The sequence below is a fragment of the Pan paniscus genome, chromosome 11 (genome assembly GCF_029289425.2).
Source record: "Pan paniscus chromosome 11, NHGRI_mPanPan1-v2.0_pri, whole genome shotgun sequence".
Taxonomy (NCBI): domain Eukaryota; kingdom Metazoa; phylum Chordata; class Mammalia; order Primates; family Hominidae; genus Pan; species Pan paniscus.
In genome coordinates, this window is record NC_073260.2 from 7,400,161 (window position 1) to 7,418,074 (window position 17,914).

General features: G+C 41.8%; 1 protein-coding gene across 2 annotated transcripts in view; it reads left to right on the top strand.

Moving 5' to 3' along the window:
• Nucleotides 1-17,914, top strand: part of MED27 (mediator complex subunit 27) — a 217,501-nt gene that overhangs the window by 122,786 nt on the left and 76,801 nt on the right. For both annotated transcript variants that reach the window (XM_003822400.4, XM_034929346.3), the window contains exon 4: nucleotides 17,124-17,217. In XM_003822400.4, the coding sequence (XP_003822448.1) occupies nucleotides 17,124-17,217 (94 nt within the window). The remainder of the gene's footprint in view (nucleotides 1-17,123; nucleotides 17,218-17,914) is intronic.

Consider the following 17,914-nt stretch of genomic DNA (forward strand, 5'->3'; position numbering starts at 1 on the left):
ATTAAGTACATTCACTTTTTTTTTTTTTTTTTTTTTGAGGCGGAGTCTCACTCTGTCACCCAGCTGGAGTGCAGTGGTGTGATCTCAGCTCACTGCAACCGCTGCCTTCTGGGTTCAAGGAATTCTTGTGCCTCAGCCTCCTGAGCAGCTGGAATTACAGGCGCCTGCCATCATGCCTGGCTAATATTTGTATTTTTAGTAGAGATGGGGTTTCGCCATGTTGGCCAGGCTGGTCTCAGACTCCTGACCTCAGGTGATCTGCCCGCCTCGGCCTCCCGAAGTGCATTTACATTTTTGTGCAGCCATCACCGCCATTCATCTTCAGAACTCTTCATCTTGCAAAACTAAAACTGTGCCCACTAAACTGTAACTTCCAATTCCCACTCCACCATCTCCTGGCAGCCACCATTCTACTTTCTGTCTCTATGGATTTGACCTCTGTAAGTATATCCTAAAAGTGGAATCAGACAGTATTTATTTTTTTCTGACTTAGCATAATTTCCCCAAGGTTCATACCTTTAGCAGGTGTCAGAGTAATATTTCATGGTATGGCTAGAACACAGCATGGGTTGATTTTTGAATGTTAGTCCAATTTTGCATTTCTGGAATACACTTGATCATGATATATTTTTTATATATTGCTGGATTCTATTTGCTAATATTTTATTAAGGAATTTTGTATCTTTGTTCATGGAAGAGTATTGTCTATAACTTTCTTTTTCTTTTGTAGTGTCTTTCTCTAGTTTCAGTATCAGGATAATGCTTGATCCATTACATGAGTTGAGAAATATTTTTTCTCTGTTTTCTGAATTTCCATATGATTGATACTATTTCTTCCCTAGATAGTTGATAGATTTAACTGAGGGATCTGTGTGGGTCTGGAGTTTTCTTCATGGGAAGATTTTTAATAACAAATTCACTTTTAGCAAAATAGATATAAAGCTTTTTAGATGTTTATTTCTTCTCATGTCAGTTATATAACTTATATCTTTCAAAGACATCCACTTTGTCTAGCTGTCGAAGAGATTGGTTCATAGTATTCTCTTCTAATGCCTCTAGAATCTGAGCGATGTCTCATCATTCATTCCTGATATTGATAAATTATCTTCCCTCTTTTTGCTCTTGATCAGTCTAACTAGCAACTTCTCAGTTTTGTTGATTTTTATTTCCATAACCTGCTCTTGGTTTTGGTGATTTTTCTGTATCTGTCTTCTATTTCATTGATTTACACACATTATTGCCTCCTTGTACTTACCTTGGATTTAATTTTCTCTTCTTTTTCTTTTTTTAATGGAAGCTTAGATATTTGATCTTCAAGTCTTTTTTCTTTTCTTATGTAGGCTTTTAAAAACTATAAATTTCCCTCTGAGCATGGTTTTAGCTGCATCCCACACGTTTTAATATATTTTTATCATTCAGCCCAAGGTATTTTCTAATTTCTCTTATGATTTCTTCTTTGACCCATGAGTTGTTTAAAAGTGTGTTTAATTTCTGAATATATGGGGGCTCTTTATGTTATATTTTTGTTATTTATTTTTCACTTCAGTTGTGGTCAGAGAACATATTCTGCATGATTTCGAGACTTGTTTTAAGACCCGGCTTATGGTCTGTCTTGGTGAATGTTCCAGGTGCACTTGAAAAGGATGTACCTTCTATGTTTTGGGATATAGAATATATATGTCATTGGGTTAACCCTGTTCAAGTCTTCTGTATTCTTACTGACTTTCTGTCTACTTGTTCTGTCAATTACTGAGAGAGGCGTGGTATTGACTATTTTTTAGGAGCATACACATTTAGGATTGTTATGTCTTCTGGATGAGCTCATCCTTCTAAGCTTTTAAAAAAATAATAATAATTCTTACGACCTTCCTTGCTTATAAATAATGGGTTTTGTTCACCCCTGAAGTTGTCCCCTTTCTCTGGGCAGAGGAGTTTCTTTGGGGTGGCATGGTATGGGAGAGAAATAGGTAGTAGGGATCAGAGGGTCATTGATGAGCAGAGGGGTCAAATTGATTCACTTTCTTTCTCCTCCGATATACAATATAAAAGAGTTTCTGCCAGAACTTGAAAGACTGCCACAAGACTTCTCAGCTTCAGGAGATCACAGCTGAGGCTAGTTAATGGTTTGTTGAGGCCACCTTAAACCTGTAGAGGGCACCCTCTAAAAGTTTGTTCAGGGCATTGCAAGCATCAATCCACCTGTCTCAGGTAGACCGCTAGATTTGGCTCCACTGAGAGAAGTGTTCTGGTGTGGTTTTTAACTCCTTTGAAAAGGGCAAAAGGGATTTTGGAGCCACTGAGCGTGCATGCTGCTGGCTGTGGGAAAGACATTTTCTATCAAGGAGGCCCTCCTCCTGTGCTCACATCACACATTCCCAGACACGCATCCCAGTGCGGTCAGCTCCCAGCTGATTGATCACTGGCAGCCCTTGCTTAGTGGTGCTGCTTACCTAAACACCCTGGCCACTCCTAGGGTGCTTGTCCATTTCTCCTTCTTCAATATATGCAAATATATGCATGAAAACTTTTTTAAAAAGATATAAAGGCTGGGCATGGTGGCTCATGCCTGTAAACCCAGCACTTTGGGAGACTGAGGCAGGCGGATCATCTGAGGTCAGGAGTTTGAGACCAGCCTGGCCAACATGGCGAAACCCTGTCAAAAATTAACCGGGTGTGGTGGTAGGGGCCTGTAATCCTAACTACCCAGGAGGCTGAGGCACAAGAATCACTTGAACCCGGGAGGCAGAGGTTGCAGTGAGCCAAGATCATGCCACTGGCACTCCAGCCTGGGTGACAGACAGAGACTCCATCTCAAAAAAAAAAAAAAGATATAAAAGTGAAGATTTATTTAGAGTGGGGGAAAAAAAACCCCACAATTTACGAACAAGGCAAAACCCTTTTGGAACGAAGCTGTTTAATTACCTGCCTTACTGTAAGATAGTGTTTCTAAACTCAGTCATTTGCAAACCAACTGTAGAATTTTTGCCATAACCTTTGGTCAGCTGTTCTGTTATTTGTATAGTATTTTTAATATTCTTAAATAATGTAATTTTAATTATAATTTGTATAATATTTGTATAATTTTTTAAAGCCTAGCCTCTGTGGTACCATGACTGAGCAATGCTATCTATGAAATCACAGGTTTTATTTACTAGTTGTATATTGTTCTGTACATACAGATATTGAAATGAAAAATGTTCATCCATATATCACCTAAAACCACTTTTATGTGTATGACATTTTGGAAACTGTTAGTCTGTGCAAATTCACACCTGCAAATATGAACTTGACAGTAAACTTAAAGGAAAAAGCAAACTTTGCAGTGGCCTGAGAAGGACTACTTTGTGGCTGCAGTTTGGAGGTGCCAGGGCACTTTAGGAAGGAAGGGGAAATAAGAGAGGCAGCAGAAAACCAGACTGGGGTACCTGTTTCTCAGGGAGGCAGATCCTTCCATTATCCTGTTTGGATGTCTTGAATTTCTAAACTAGCCATATCCACAGTTAAAATACTCCAGGGGGAAAATTATTAAATGAATGTTGTTCAGTTAAGCAGAGTGCATGGAAATTTTGTTTCATTACTAATCTAGAATACTTATAGCACTGTTACCTTCAGTTGGTTTAAATATTCTTCAATTTACCATGTTTCTTACTCTAGCAGGGTTGGTTTTAATGTCATGTGTTTTATTTAGGAAGAACTTTTTGTTCTGAGAAGAAATTGTCTAAGGGAACGATTTCCAGATTGAGGAGACTTTAATAAAGGGACTGTTTCCAAAGGTGTGGGCAGGGTATAAGGAACCCATAAGGGACTAGGGCAGTACCTGGGCTAGTGCCCATGGGCGGAGCTGTTACTATCCTTCCCCCAGGGGTAAGAGGAGGGCATACTTACTGCAGCCCAGAGAGAGAGAGAGAGCTGCGTGGAGAGGGATCCTGACAGAGCTATGATGAGGGTTGCAGCCAGTTCCTGGGGACTTTGTAGGCAGGATAAATACCCTGACCTCACTGCTTTTCCACCTTCCACATCTCCCTTTGGCCAAACTCAGCCAGAGGGCAAAGGAGCCCATGGATGCAGTCCACGTGGGTCAGCTTTTTGGGGCACAGACCACTGTGGAGAGGGTGGGTCTGGAGAGGGTGAAGGTTCTGGTCATTTCCTACCCAATGCTCTTTACATAAGGTAGTGGGGCAGGGGGTGGAGAAACAGTGAACATGAAACATAGCTGCTGCTGCCCCCCTGCCGCCAGGAACAAGGTCTGTGATGTCATTGGTCATGGGTGACTTCTGCTTCCCCCCAGTCCACGTCCCTGTTATCCTCTGCTGCTGGTGCCTCTGCTGAATAGTGGAATGAACCAGACCTTTCCTGCTGTAGGATTGGAGTCATTGGTGTTTTGCTGTTAACTGAGTTGTCACAGCTAGCCCTCAAGGACAAGGACCCTTGACCTTGTGCTTCTCCTGCCCTCTGAGTCTCCGGCCAGTGCCTAGTATTGGTCAGAACACAGCTGGAAGCCAGAGAGCAAAAAGGCTTGTTGATGTAATCTGTGTGTAGGCCAGCTTCCTGGGGCACAGTGCGGGATGGCAGAGGGACAAACGAAAGCTCTCCAGCACAGTCCCTATTCTAGAAGCCAGATCCATTTACTCCAGCTCACTTCCTGACTAGGTCGTTTCAGGATCATGCCAAATATGAACAGTCTGTCCACTCTCTCGTTGGCCTTCTTAGAAAAATAATGAAAAGAACTGTGCTTACTAACTGAAATGCATTGATGTAGTAAAATGAACCAGAAACCTGAAAGAACATCCCTGCTTTTAAAGCTCATGCTTCGAGGTGTTTTCATGACTGCAATTAACTTTTTGAGGCTTTGTATTTCTGTAGACACAAACAGAAGTTCCTAACCTTTTTGTGCAGAAAAAGACAATGTTTGCACACATAAAAGGAACAGCTAATATCATTATTTGCCTATTTTGTGTTAAGTGCTTTATGTGCTGTGTTCACTCCTTTACTTTTCATAATGATTATGTGAAGAGGATAGTGATGCTACCTTATTTCACAGATAAGGATGCCAAAGCTTAGAGAGGTTAAAGTAACTTGTCCAAGATGAGGGCACTGTGAGAACTTGAGCATCTAGGTCCCTGTGACTCCTAAGCCCCAGCTTCAGACTCTGTTGTGCTGAATAGAGTTGTAAGGAGTCCACGTGCAAGATTCATTTATCAGTTGTCTGTTGAGAGCCTGCTGTGTGCTGGACAGTGTGCTGGGGGCTGATGGCAGGGAGAAATATGGCCTGTGCCTTCCCCCTGTGGAGTTCTCAGTCTAGTGGGCAAGGTAAACATTAAACAGTCATTCCCCCACATGTGTGAGATAGACTGTGATGTGTACTATGAAGGACAGGGCAAGGATACCGTGATTGATGACACTTGGCTGGTGTGCATTTGAGGGCCTTGGAGAAGGCTTCTCTACTGAAGGTTCTGTTCAGCAGACACCCGAAGGCAATTCACTTAAGAGGTTGGGGGATGAGTCCTGAGGTGGGAAAATCTCCTGGAGCTCCAGCCAAGGCACCTCGCCCAGGAAGGTCTGTTTTTGTGTGAGTTACTTTCCGTTTGTCATCATCTCAGTCCTGCTTTATAACCCAGCTGCCCTACAGTAATGCCCTCAGTAAAGGGGAGAGGAAGGGCACAACTTCACTGTGTCTGTTCACTTTGTTGGATGACATTTTGTGATTAAGAAATTTTTACTACTTGTAGAAGAAACAATTACAGAACAAAGTTGTGTTTACTCTGGGATCTTTATTTCTCTTTGATTCAGTCTACTTAAATCAGTCCCGTTCACCACATGTTTATTGAGTATGCATTATGTGCAGGATTATTGCAGGAATTAAAGACGTGAGCCTCAGACTCTCCCCTCAAGGAGTTGATTGTCTGATGAATGACGATCAAACTTACTGTCATACAAATAGCGTGTTTGTCCCAGGAGGGGTTCTGCGGTTTCCTCAGATGTGTTGACTGTTTCTGACTCTGAGTGTGCATTTGCTTTAATGTATGGTTATGACTAGAACAAGTCGTTCAGTGATTGTGATCATTCTCTTTGGCGTTTCTTTTTGTGAAATCTACCATGTACATTCTCAGGGACGTTAAAAAAATCAAGTGGAAATGAAATAATGGTTCTACACGTGTGCGGCAAACTGAGTAACTGGAAGCAGTCACCACATCCGAGCATTGCCAAGAGGTGCCACAGTGATAGTCCTCAGCCCTTCCTGGGCACGGGAAGGAAAGCCTTTGGAATGTGGGAAGGCAGGCATCATCTGCCCTCGCCAGCTTCTGGTTGAATGTCTGCCGCCCACAGGTTGCTTTACTTTAACTCCATGTGAATTGTTGCATCTCAGTTCACCACCTATCTGAGCTCCAAGCGTCATTTCACCAGATCTGACAGAAATGGCTGACTTAATAACTGTTGCTAATTGGTGTTGCTGGAAAGCTCAACACAGGTGTTTTATTATTAGGGGTTTTTTTTTCTTTTTTCTCTCTCGTAAAGATGTAAGGGCATGCAGAGCACGTAGCTGTTGAGTGACATTAAAATTCTTTCCCAAACTTAGTATGTTGCTTAAATGTTTTAGGGAAAACTAGGACCCACAAGATACCTGAGTAAATTTGTAATGCAAGAAGAACAGAAATTTAGAAATTATTAATTATATTAATATTTTTAGTTATTAATATAAAATAAAATGCAAAGCAAGTATTCACTGTTTCACTCCTCCCTGTTTCCTGCCAACTTTGCACATTAATTGAGAGTCACAAAATCAAAAACCCAGCAGGAGAACTTCAGGAAGTTTAACCTGGTTGTCCTGTTTCTCTGGAGACAAGCCTTCTGCCTTGAAGAAACTGGAAACCCCATGAAGGCAGAGACTGCCTTAGTCATCACTGCATCCCTGAGCTCACTTAGGCACTGCATGAATATTTACCAAATGACTGGGAAGAAAGAAAACCATCAATTGATTTCATTTTGTTGCTACACTACTAAAAGATTTCTCAGTTGTTTTATGAGAAGCCCGAAGAATGACAAAAATGAAACCTGCTTTTTCCAAGGAATCCTCGCAGACCTAATAAAAGCACTGCAGTGTGTAAGAAAGCCCTAGAATGGGGAATCCAGAGACGTGGATTCTGGGCTCAGCTGTGCCACTCAGCCATAGTGTCTTCCTGGGCAAGTCACTTAGCCTTCTTTTTTCTGTCATTTGTAAAACAGGAGTTTTCTGCTTGCCCTGCTTACTTCCCAGAGTTGGCGAGAGATTGAGTGAGGCAAAGAGTGCAAAAGTGCTTTGAAAACTGGAAAACAGTGCCTGCTGTGTCACTCTCCCTCCTCTAGCAGAAAGGCCAAGCTCGGGCGTTGCCATCCTCCCCTTTCACAAGGCCTGTGAGCCAGCTGCCATAATTGTTTTCTATCCTTAGTACTTAATATCATTCCTAGAACACAGTCATTGTTGAGGAGTAGGCACTCAAAAATATTTATTAATAGATACTGTAGGAGTAGTAAACAATTCTTCTCTAAATCATGCTAAGTCATGTGTAAGAAGAACTCTATTTTATGATGGTATTTGTCACGTGTTCTAGTTCATGACGTACCCCTGAACTCAAAGGGCGACTTGACACCCTGTAGCAGGAAGAAGGTAGGCAGGTTGGTTTATACGTTTCGGCGTGTGCTGGGCCCTTGTGCATTGATTTCGACTTCTGGAAATGGAGGGGTAGCTTTTATTTGCTTGCCTGGGTGATTCTCCTACATTTCATCAGGTAATATATTCACATGGCTCGAAATTCAAGAGCTACTAAGGAGAAGACAGGATCAAGCTCCCCATCTACTGCTGCCTGGTCACCATTTCCCTCCCAGGAAGCAGCTCTTCCTCATCTTGCCAGCTCTGCCTGCCTAAGTGTTGAGTTGCCATAAAGAGATCTTGAAGTTTTGAGTGTCTTTCCTTGGAAGAGAACAACACAGTAGATAAGTAGCCAGTTGTGTTAGGATGAGAAGGGTGTGTAGTGAGAGATGGTGTGGAAATTTAAGCTAGTGTGTGTTTATTTCTGTCTGCAGTACATCTAGTCTTGCTTTTAGTTGTACGGTTTTGTTTTTTGTTTGGTTGGTTGGTGTTATGTTTTTGTTTTTTGTTTTTTGTTTTTTGTTTTTTGTTTTGAGACGGAGTGTCTATCACCCAGGCCGGAGTGCAGTGGCATAATCTTGGCTCACTGCAACCTCTGCCTCCTGGGTTCAAGCGATTCTTGTGCCTCAGCCTCCTGAGTAGCTGAGATTACAGGCGCATGCCATCATGCCCTGCTAGTTTTTATGTATTTTTAGTAGAGACGGGGTCTCACCATATTGGCCATGTTGGTCTCGAACTCCTGACCTCAACTGATCCTCCTGCCTTGGCCTCCTAAAGTGCTGGGATTACAGGCGTGAACCACTGTACCTGGCCTGGTTGTACAGTTTAGAAAGTATTTTTGATTTTCTTGAGCAAATAATCAGAAATGTTTCACAACCGTGATATAAATATTTTATAAATCTGAGAAGTAAGCAAATTTGACCTAAGCTTCCAATCTCTTTCTTCAGCATCTTGAGATTGATAGTCGTAGTTTCAGTCAATCTCATCTCCTGAAGTAATTAAACAAGCCCTCGTCTGTTTCCACCCACTGTCAAAGGCCTCTCAGTCTCATCACTGCAGACAGGTATAGAGGGAAATCTTAAATCATTTTCAGATCATGCAAATGATTCCCTTCTTGATATCTACTGGGCATTACCCTTTTCCCCAAAAGGTGGTCTATTAATATATGCATTCCTAACTTTTAGATTTTGTACGGGTGGAGAAAATGAACAGCATGTATTTTACACATTGTGTGGGGTAAGTGCTATTTAAATCTGGCTCGAGCTGCTAAGCATCACACTAACATGGGATCACTGGCTAGGGCCCAGATTTGTTGTGTGTGTGTGTGTTTTTTTTTTCTTTTGAGGAGGGGGTCAGTCTTTAGAGAACTAAGCCATCTGTCCAGTAAATTATTTTAAGGTTTTAATAACAAATAGTTTGCAATGTATTTGGATGTGTGGAGTAAAAAATTAATGTTTTGCAAAGGCGATATCTTTAGAAATGTCTTCCACATTCTGTTTTGTTATCATTTTAGTATTGTAATCCCAATTTGGTAGCGTGCATCTTTGTACTAATGTTTTGCAGAATTAATTAGTTCATTAAAAGCAACATTTTAAAATTGGCATGTCAATAACAGTGTGTTTCTTTAGAAGGTTTTGCTTCTAAGAGGCACTGAGCTTCTACTAAAACACATGCAGGGATTCTGGAGCTGCATATCAAGCTGGAAGACTATAAAGGATCTCTGTAGCTTTCTTCGAGGTTTGTTTTGTGGAGTTCCCTGGTTGCTGTTGGTGGTGACTTTTGATGGCTAATGTAATGGACCCCCGACACCTCACATCTTCCTCTGCTAAAGAGAACTTTGTATTGTAGTTGTTTTATAATGGCCTAATTTGGGTCTCCGTGGCTTACTTTTAATGTACAGTCTGTTCATTCAGGAAATATTTAAGGCATGCTTAGTGGGTGCCAGATACTGTGACAAGGTGCTGGGATTCAGCATCAAAGAAGACAGTCATAGGTTCCCATAGAATTCTGTAGGGGAGTTAGGTGTTGAATAATCACTCAAAAAATTATTTAATGACAAAGGGGACAGGAGCACAAAGCAAATTTAAAAGTACCATGAGAGATAAAATGGGGTACACTGACTGATGGGGTGCCAAGGGAAGTGTGAGACCGTACTTCCCTGAGGAAGCATCATTTAAGATGAAAACTCAAAGACGGAAGCATGAATAGGAATGACCCAGGCACGGGGGTGAGAATATTTGTGAGAAGAATCTTCCAGACAGAGTGTGCACAGTGTCCAAGATAGAGTGAGCCTGCTCAGGGACGTGGAAGAAGCCTAGATGAGGCTGTAACAGTCACTGCAGCTGGAGTGAAGATCTCCTTGGCCCTCCTAGGACTTGAGACTTTAGTTTACCACTGAGCTGTGCCTTAACAGTGATACAAAAAGTAGGGAGCCCTTTACTTATACAAACAAGGAGCATGGGTGTAAAGCATGAGAAATGTGGCTTTAGAGGGCAAAAGTGGTTACCCCAATCAGATGACCTCTGAAGTCATGGAGGTAGGTCTTTGATTTTGTTGGAAGGATGAGTAACAGTCAGAGGCAGGTGTTTAAAAACAGACACAAAAGATACGTGTTGGCAAGAATGTGGAGAAAAGGGAACCCTCACACAGTGTTGATGGAACTGTAAATTAGTACAGCCATTATGGAAAATAGTATGGTGGTTCCTCAAAATGTTAAAAATAGAACTACCATATGACCCAGCAATTCCGCTACTGGGTATATGTCCATAGGAATGAAGTCAGTGTGTCAAAGAGACATCCACATCCCTATGTTCATTGCAATATTGTTCACAATAGCCAAGATGTGGAATCATCCTAACTGTCTATTAGTGGATGAATGAGTAGAGAAATGTGGTGTATATACACAGTGGAATACCATTCAGCCTGAAAAAGAAGGAAATCTTGTCATTTACAACAACATGGATGAACCTGGAGGACATTATATTAAATAAAATAAGCCAGGGACAGAAAGACAAATATTGCACGATCGCTTTTTTTTTTTTTTTTTTTAAGAGATAGGGTCTGATTTGTCACCCAGGTTGGAATGCAGTCTCACAATCATGGCTCACTGCCTCCTTGAACTCCTGGGTTCAAGCAATCCTCCCATCTCAGCTTCCCAAGTAGCTGGGACTATAGGTACATACCACCACACCCAGCTAACTTTTTTTTTTTTTTTTTTTTTTTTTTTTTTAAGAGACAGGATCTTGCCATGTTGCCCAGGCTGATCTCAAACTCCTGAGCTCAAGCCATCTTCCTGCCTTGGCCTCCCAGTGTTGGAATTATAGGCATAAGCCACCGCACCTGGCCACGATCTCACTTCTATGTGGAATCTAAAAAAGTTGAACTCATAGAAGTACAGAGTAGAATGGTAGTTACCAAGGGCTTGGCATGGGGGTTGGGGAGAGATACTGATCAAAAGATATAAAATTTCAAGTAGGTAAGAGGAATAAATTCAAGAGATCTATTGTATAACATGGTAGCTGTAGTTAATAACAATGTATTCTTGAAAATTGCTAAGATAGTAGATTTTAGGTGTTCTTACCACACACACACAAAAATGCTAAATATGTGAGGCAGTGTATGTGCTGATTAGCTTGCTTTAACTGTTCCACAATATATGCATATTTCAAAACAACAGGTTGTACATGATAAATATATATAATCTTTATTTGTCAATTAAAAAATAAATAAACAAAAACTAGCCTGCAGCTCTATCACAGAAACATGATTTAAAGATGATCAGAATTAGTAGATTCTTTGTACCCCCTATGCCATTTCAGTTATGTTCACTTCTGGGCTGCAACAAATATATTTTTATATTTATATATATATATTTTTTTTATATAAAATTATTTTTATATATATTTATATGTAAATAAAAGTAGCTTTATTGAAAAATGAAAGTTAACCATTCAGAAAAGAACAAAAAAGCAAACCAGGGACCACAGTTCTAGAACAGGGCTAAAGCAGGGATGCTTAACTTGGGATCCATGAATGGACTTTAAAGGTCCATGAACTGCAGAAGATTGTATATAAAATGTTGTACAGACATGTGTTTTAATTTTCATACCTTCTCCAAGGGATCTGTGACCCAAGAAAGACTAACAAACAGCCGGGCGTGGTGGCTCACACCTGTAATCCCAACACTTTGGGAGGCAGAGACAAGCAGATCACCTGAGGTCAGGAGTTCGAGACCAGCCTGGCCAACATGGTGAAACCCTGTCTCTACTAAAAATACAAAAATCAGCCTGGCATGGTGGCGGGTGCCTGTTATCCCAGCTACTTGGGAGGCTGAGGCAGCAGGGAGAATTGCTTGAATCCATGAGGTGGAGGTTGCAGTGAGCTGAGATTGCGCCACTGCACTCCAGCCTGGGTGACAGAGCGAGACTCCATCTCAAAAAAAAAAAAAAAGACTAAAAACCACTGATGAAAGAAATCAGAAAACCCAACAGTCTTTTATAAAGTCCATTCATGGACCCCAGAAAGCCTTTAGTTTTTGGAGGAAATATTTGTGTGTCATTCTAAAGGCTAAAGTAGGGTGATTGGGTGCAGATACTAGTAAGTGGATTTGAAACAATCAGACGTCAGGCAATGCAAGGGGTTGCCTCATGAGGTGGCGATGGGGGGTATTTATGCAGACCACCTGTTGGAGATGCTGTTCAAGCCGTAAATTGTTGGGGACACTGGATGAGAGGACCTCTGAGGTCCTGGTGTTCTTTAATTCTCGGACTAAGGCCATTGAAAGGAGCAAGCTGGGCTACTTGAAGAAAATTAGAAGTGAACAAAAGTATAGGGCTCTTGAAATCCATTTTCGCCATTTGAAAATGGTGGGATTGTTTCTGATGCAGCGGAGATGTTGAGGCAGTTGAGACTGAAGCTGTCCTTCTGGAAGAGATGGTTGGGTTGTGCTGGAAAAAAGTGGATTGGAAACCGTTGAGAGTCTTACCGCAGCTAGGGCAAAGGGCAGGGAAACAGAATGCTCTGGTTGCTTAAAAGTTCGTTTTCTATCCGAACATACTGAAGTTATGGATCATACCTTGATTTGAATCTGTAATTTCTAGAAGTTTGTGTTTCTAGCCCAGTTCTTGGACCATCAAGCCAGCTCATTGACCAAATACTTCAAAAAGGAGAACCAAGCAGCTCTCCATTTTCGAAAGCCTTCTGTAATGTAAATAGGAACAGCAGTCTTTCCAAGTTATTACCCTGTTAACAGGTTGACAGATATGTGCAAATTGTGACTCACTGCTCAATTTGGCACTAAATTAATGTCTTTCCGCGCCGCGTCTGCTCAAGTGTAAACTAGTCACCACTGCTGTGTTACTGCTTGTTTGCCTATATTCCAAAGGTAAAAATTAAAGTAATTTGATTCTGCTACAGAACAGAGTGTAACATATGGTGGAAGTGTAGGAGGGGAGCATGCTGTTCCTACCTGTCCTTAGCCCTGCTCTCAAAGTGGGGCGCCGCACTGCAGAGCCCGCTGCAGACGCTAGCCGTGCTCACCGTCTCGGGAGGCAGCACTCAGAGAGTACTGCCAGAGACCACCTCCCATACCAACACCCCCTCCCTCAACAAGAAAGAGTGTCATTTTTGTCTCTAGATTTTTAATTTGAGCTTCCAAGCTTTCCTTATTTCTGTCAAGTCACTAGTGGTTGATTTGTGTTTCGAAGGTTGGGTCTGTTTGAAAATGAAATGTTTTGATTTTTGCCTCGAGAATTTAGACATTGTTTTCCTCAGCTAAAAATGCAGCTGACTTTCTCTCTTTCCCCTTTTGGCAAATACAGAATGTCACCTGTAGAAAAGAAATTTGCATCTCCTTTGTGTTAGGCATGTGAATGGAAAACAATCTCCTGAAAATCCATTTTGCTTCATACAGTCTTTGAGTTTGCTGAGCTTTGTCTGAGGTCACGGGTTGGGGAAGAAACAACAAAACAACAACAACAAAACCCACCCAGATCTCTTTACTTACCTGTGCCAACTGCAGATATTTTTCCTAGGAACTTATTTTTCTTCTGCCATTGCCTTTTCTTACAGGTAAAAATCTCATCAATAAGGGAATCAAAAATGGCCAGGAACATTTGTTTGCCCATTTAGAACTCTGGCCCTTACTAAAAGCAAGCAAAGTTAGGTAGTTGGCATGGAATTCTAGAAATCTACACACTGAGCTTGGTTTCTGGCTTTTTGCTTGACCTGGGATCATCACTTAACCCACCTCATTTCTTTGTTTTTCTAGCCTCCTAAGGAGACTAGTTTTCCAGAATGTATCTTGACGCCTTCAAGGTGAAAGGTACAATGGAAAGCAAATTATGATGTTACCTTTGTGCTGAAGATCTGCATATTCATCTGCTTTGTGCTGTCCAGAGCTATGATGGCTATTGATTGAGGATCAGTTCAGAAGACATCGCCTATCCTCCTCCCCATTAGCATATACTTAGCAATGACCTCCATTCACACAGGACAGTGGATGTTTGCTTCCTGCTGAGTCGGAAGAAACTGGATTTAAACCACACATATAGATTTAGAGAAGAAGTATATACATGCAGAAATGTTTCCAGTGACCTGGTATAAACTTTGGGCATGATGTTTTTGTCATGTGCCTTCACCATTTCAAGAAACGTCAGGCAATGATGAAAAATGAGTTCATTTCCTCCTTTCTTCACTTCTCACCCCTTTTGTAGCATTTAAGCTTAGATCCAAGGTTGTGTGTCATGATGCTGTAAATCTAGAGGGAACCACGGGAGATGATGTGTGGTCAACCTGTGTCTTAGCCATCCAGGAAAGATTGTTTATTAAACTATTAAAAAATCAGCAGAGGCTGGGCACGGTGGTTCACGCCTGTAATCCCAGCACTGTGGGAGGCCAAGGTGGGCAGATCACAAGGTCAGGAGATCAAGACCATCCTGGCTAATATGGTGAAATCCCGTCTCTACTAAAAATACAAAAAGTTAGCCAGGCGTGGTGGCGGGCACCTGTAGTCCCAGCTACTTGGGAGGCTGAGGCAGGAGAATGGTGTGAACCAGGGAGGTGGAGCTTGCAGTGAGCTGAGATTGCGCCACTGCACTCCAGCCTGGGTGACAGAGCGAGACTCGGTCTCAAAAAAAAAAAAAAAAAAAAAATTCAGCAGAATGGGGCCTTGCCTTTAAGAAACGCCTGTCATTCTTTCTGAGCAAGTTCACTTTTTGGTGCCATATCCTCACGGTATGGTGCTTTTGAGAGATGGGAGATGCTGTTTGGTACTGAGATCATGAAAGCCATTCATGTACTTGAAGAATATCAAAGTCTCCCTTGGCCTTCTTTTCTCCAGGAGCAAATACCCTTCAGTGCACCTCCACGCCTTCTCACTCATCTCTGCTGCAGTCTTCTTACTGTTGTCGTTGTTTACCACTGGGCCCTCTCTAATTTTTCCCCTTCCTTCTTCAAGCTTAAAGTTTTAAAACTCGACATAACATTCTGTAAGGAAAACCTGATAGGCTTTCCTTAGAGAATAGGTAGGGTCACTTTCTGACTTTCAGAGCTGGCATGTGTGTTCGCTTTTTAACAAAAGGCATTATGTTTTCTGCTATCTTTCATGAGCCCCAGGTTCAAACTAAAATCTTTTCATGTTGTGAACCGAGAACTAATCTCCCTCTTACCCCAAGAGAATATACCTTTTATATGTCCCTGACTTAATGGACATGTAATTTAATTTGTCGTAGCCAATGGATATGAAATCCAATGTAAAATCCTTAATAGATAGTTTTACATGTCAGCTATTATATTATACATCCTCTTTGTGTCCAGTGTAATTGGATGGTGAACACAAATTCTTGTATGATTTTGTTCTCAAAGGACCTGAGCCAGACCCTACTTAGTGCTATGGGCTGATGTCTTCACAATGCGCTACCACTGTAGGGGAGAATTTATCCCAGTAAGAGAGGGCATTTTTGCAGAATTGGCCCGTGGTGTAAGTGGTAGAACTATCAATCAGGGCACTTAAAGTTTTTGAGTCCTTTATATGTGCCAGTTCTCATGCTAAGTCCTTAATGTCACTGAAAACCTTAAGAGATACAGGTTTCATCTGCGCTATAAGAATAGAGGATTCCCTTTTGGTGGGATATCTCCAAGGAAAACATGAAGCTGATAGCTTGCCTGATATGTTTGGAGTAAGAGCCAGGTAGAGAGTTTAGGAATAAAACTGTAACAGATACATAGAAAACTAATCAAATGAAAAGGCAAAACAGGGCTGGGTGCAGTGGCTCATGCCTGTAATCCCAGCATTTTGGGAGGCTGAGGCAGGTGGATCACTTGAGGTCAGGAGTTCGAGACCAGCCTGGCCAACATGGTAAAACTCTATCTCTACTAAAAATACAAAAATTAGCCTGGAGTGGTGGTGGGTGCCTGTAATCCCAGCTACCTGGGAGGCTGAGGCATGAGAATCGCTTGAACCTGGGAGGCGGAGGTTGCAGTGAGCTGAGATAGCACCACTGCACTCCAGCCTGGGCAATAGAGCAAGACTCAGTCTCAAAAAAAGAAAAAAAGAGAAGACAAAATAGAAATGTAAGAAAACAGAAAGCTGTATAAGTAAATAAATGTAGTCATGAGCCACTATGTGTCTCAGCTATTAAAAATATATGCAGAGATTTTAGAATATAATCACAGACTACTGATTTAAGTAAAAATTGTGATATAACTTGAATTAGAGCACAACCAGGAGATCAGGAATGACTTCAGGTATTTAAAACAGAAGGAATTGGCCGGGCACAGTGGCTCATGCTTATAATCCCAGCACTTTGGGAGGCCGAGGCGGGCAGATTATGAGGTCAGGAGTTCGAGACCAGCCTGGCCAATATGGTGACACCCCATCTCTACTAAAAATACAAAAATTAGCCAGGTGTGGTGGGGATCACCTGTAGTCCCAGCTACTCGGGAGGCTGAAGCAGGAGAATCGCTTGAACCCGGGAGGCAGAGGTTGCAGTGAGCCGAGATCACGCCACTGCACTCCAGCCTAGGTGACACAGCAAGACTCTGTCTCAAAGAAAAAAAAAAAAAAAAAAAAGGAAGGAATTTAATCCTGGGAATTGGTTATTCCAGTGATTCAAAGGAGAAGCCAGATTAGACAGTGAGACAGCCCGGAGGTGCGCAACAGCAGGACACTGCTGCCATCCTGGACTGGAAGGACAAAGGGAGGGGGCCATGTTGTTGGAGTCCAGTGGCCCAGCAGGTGACACAGCTAAATTCTGACCTCCTATAGAAGAAGATTAATAGTCATGCCTTAAAATGAAAAATCAAGAACTAGCATTAAAAACACATTATCTGGACATACAGAGGTAAAGACTAAAAGGTTTCTAATTCTATTTGCCTTCTTAAAAATGTGTTATATTGATTTAAAATTACATTTAAAAGCAATGTCTTTTGAATACTATTAATCTGTAGCTCTTAACTGGAGTTGTAGTTCACACATGTGTATTTTTTTCCCACGTAGATATGTTGATGATGTGATCAGCCGCATTGACAGGATGTTTCCTGAAATGTCCATCCACTTATCCAGACCCAATGGAACATCAGCAATGCTTCTGGTAAGATCAGCTTGACTGATTTGTAGGGATGTTGGGGGAAAAAATGGACTTCACAATTAACTCTCTGGTCCTGTGTTGTAGGATCTAGAGAATGGGGATTAAATTCCAATTTGACAGTGAATAACATAGTTTCTTTACTGGCATTCTGTAGGTTAAGAATTCTGCACATTGAAACCTTGCTTTTGAACAAAATTTCAGACCCCATGTAAGACTTAACCAGAGAGGAAAGACACTGTAAGACCATTTCACCTTAAGTCACTTAATGCAACCTCCCAATGTTTTGGTGAATCGGTTTTCTATTTTCCCCAAAGAAGTATAGTAGACAATAGTGATGCTCAACTGTTGGATCCTGCTAAAGAAAACACTCTCGCCAGGCGCAGTGACTCACGCCTGTAATCCCAGCACCTTGGGAGGCCGAGGCAGGCGGATCACAAGGTCAGGAGATCGAGACCATCCTGGCTAACACAGTGAAAGCCCGTCTCTACTAAAAATACAAAATATTAGCCAGGCGTGGTGGTGGGTGCCTGTAGTCCCAGCTGCTGGGGAGGCTGAGGCAGGAGAATGGCATGAACCTGGGAGGCGGAGCTTGCAGTGAGCCAAGATCACGCCACTGCACTCTCCAGCCTGGGTGACAGAGCAAGACTCCGTCTCAAAAAAAAAAAAAAGAAAAAAAAGAAAACACTCTCTTGATATAAAA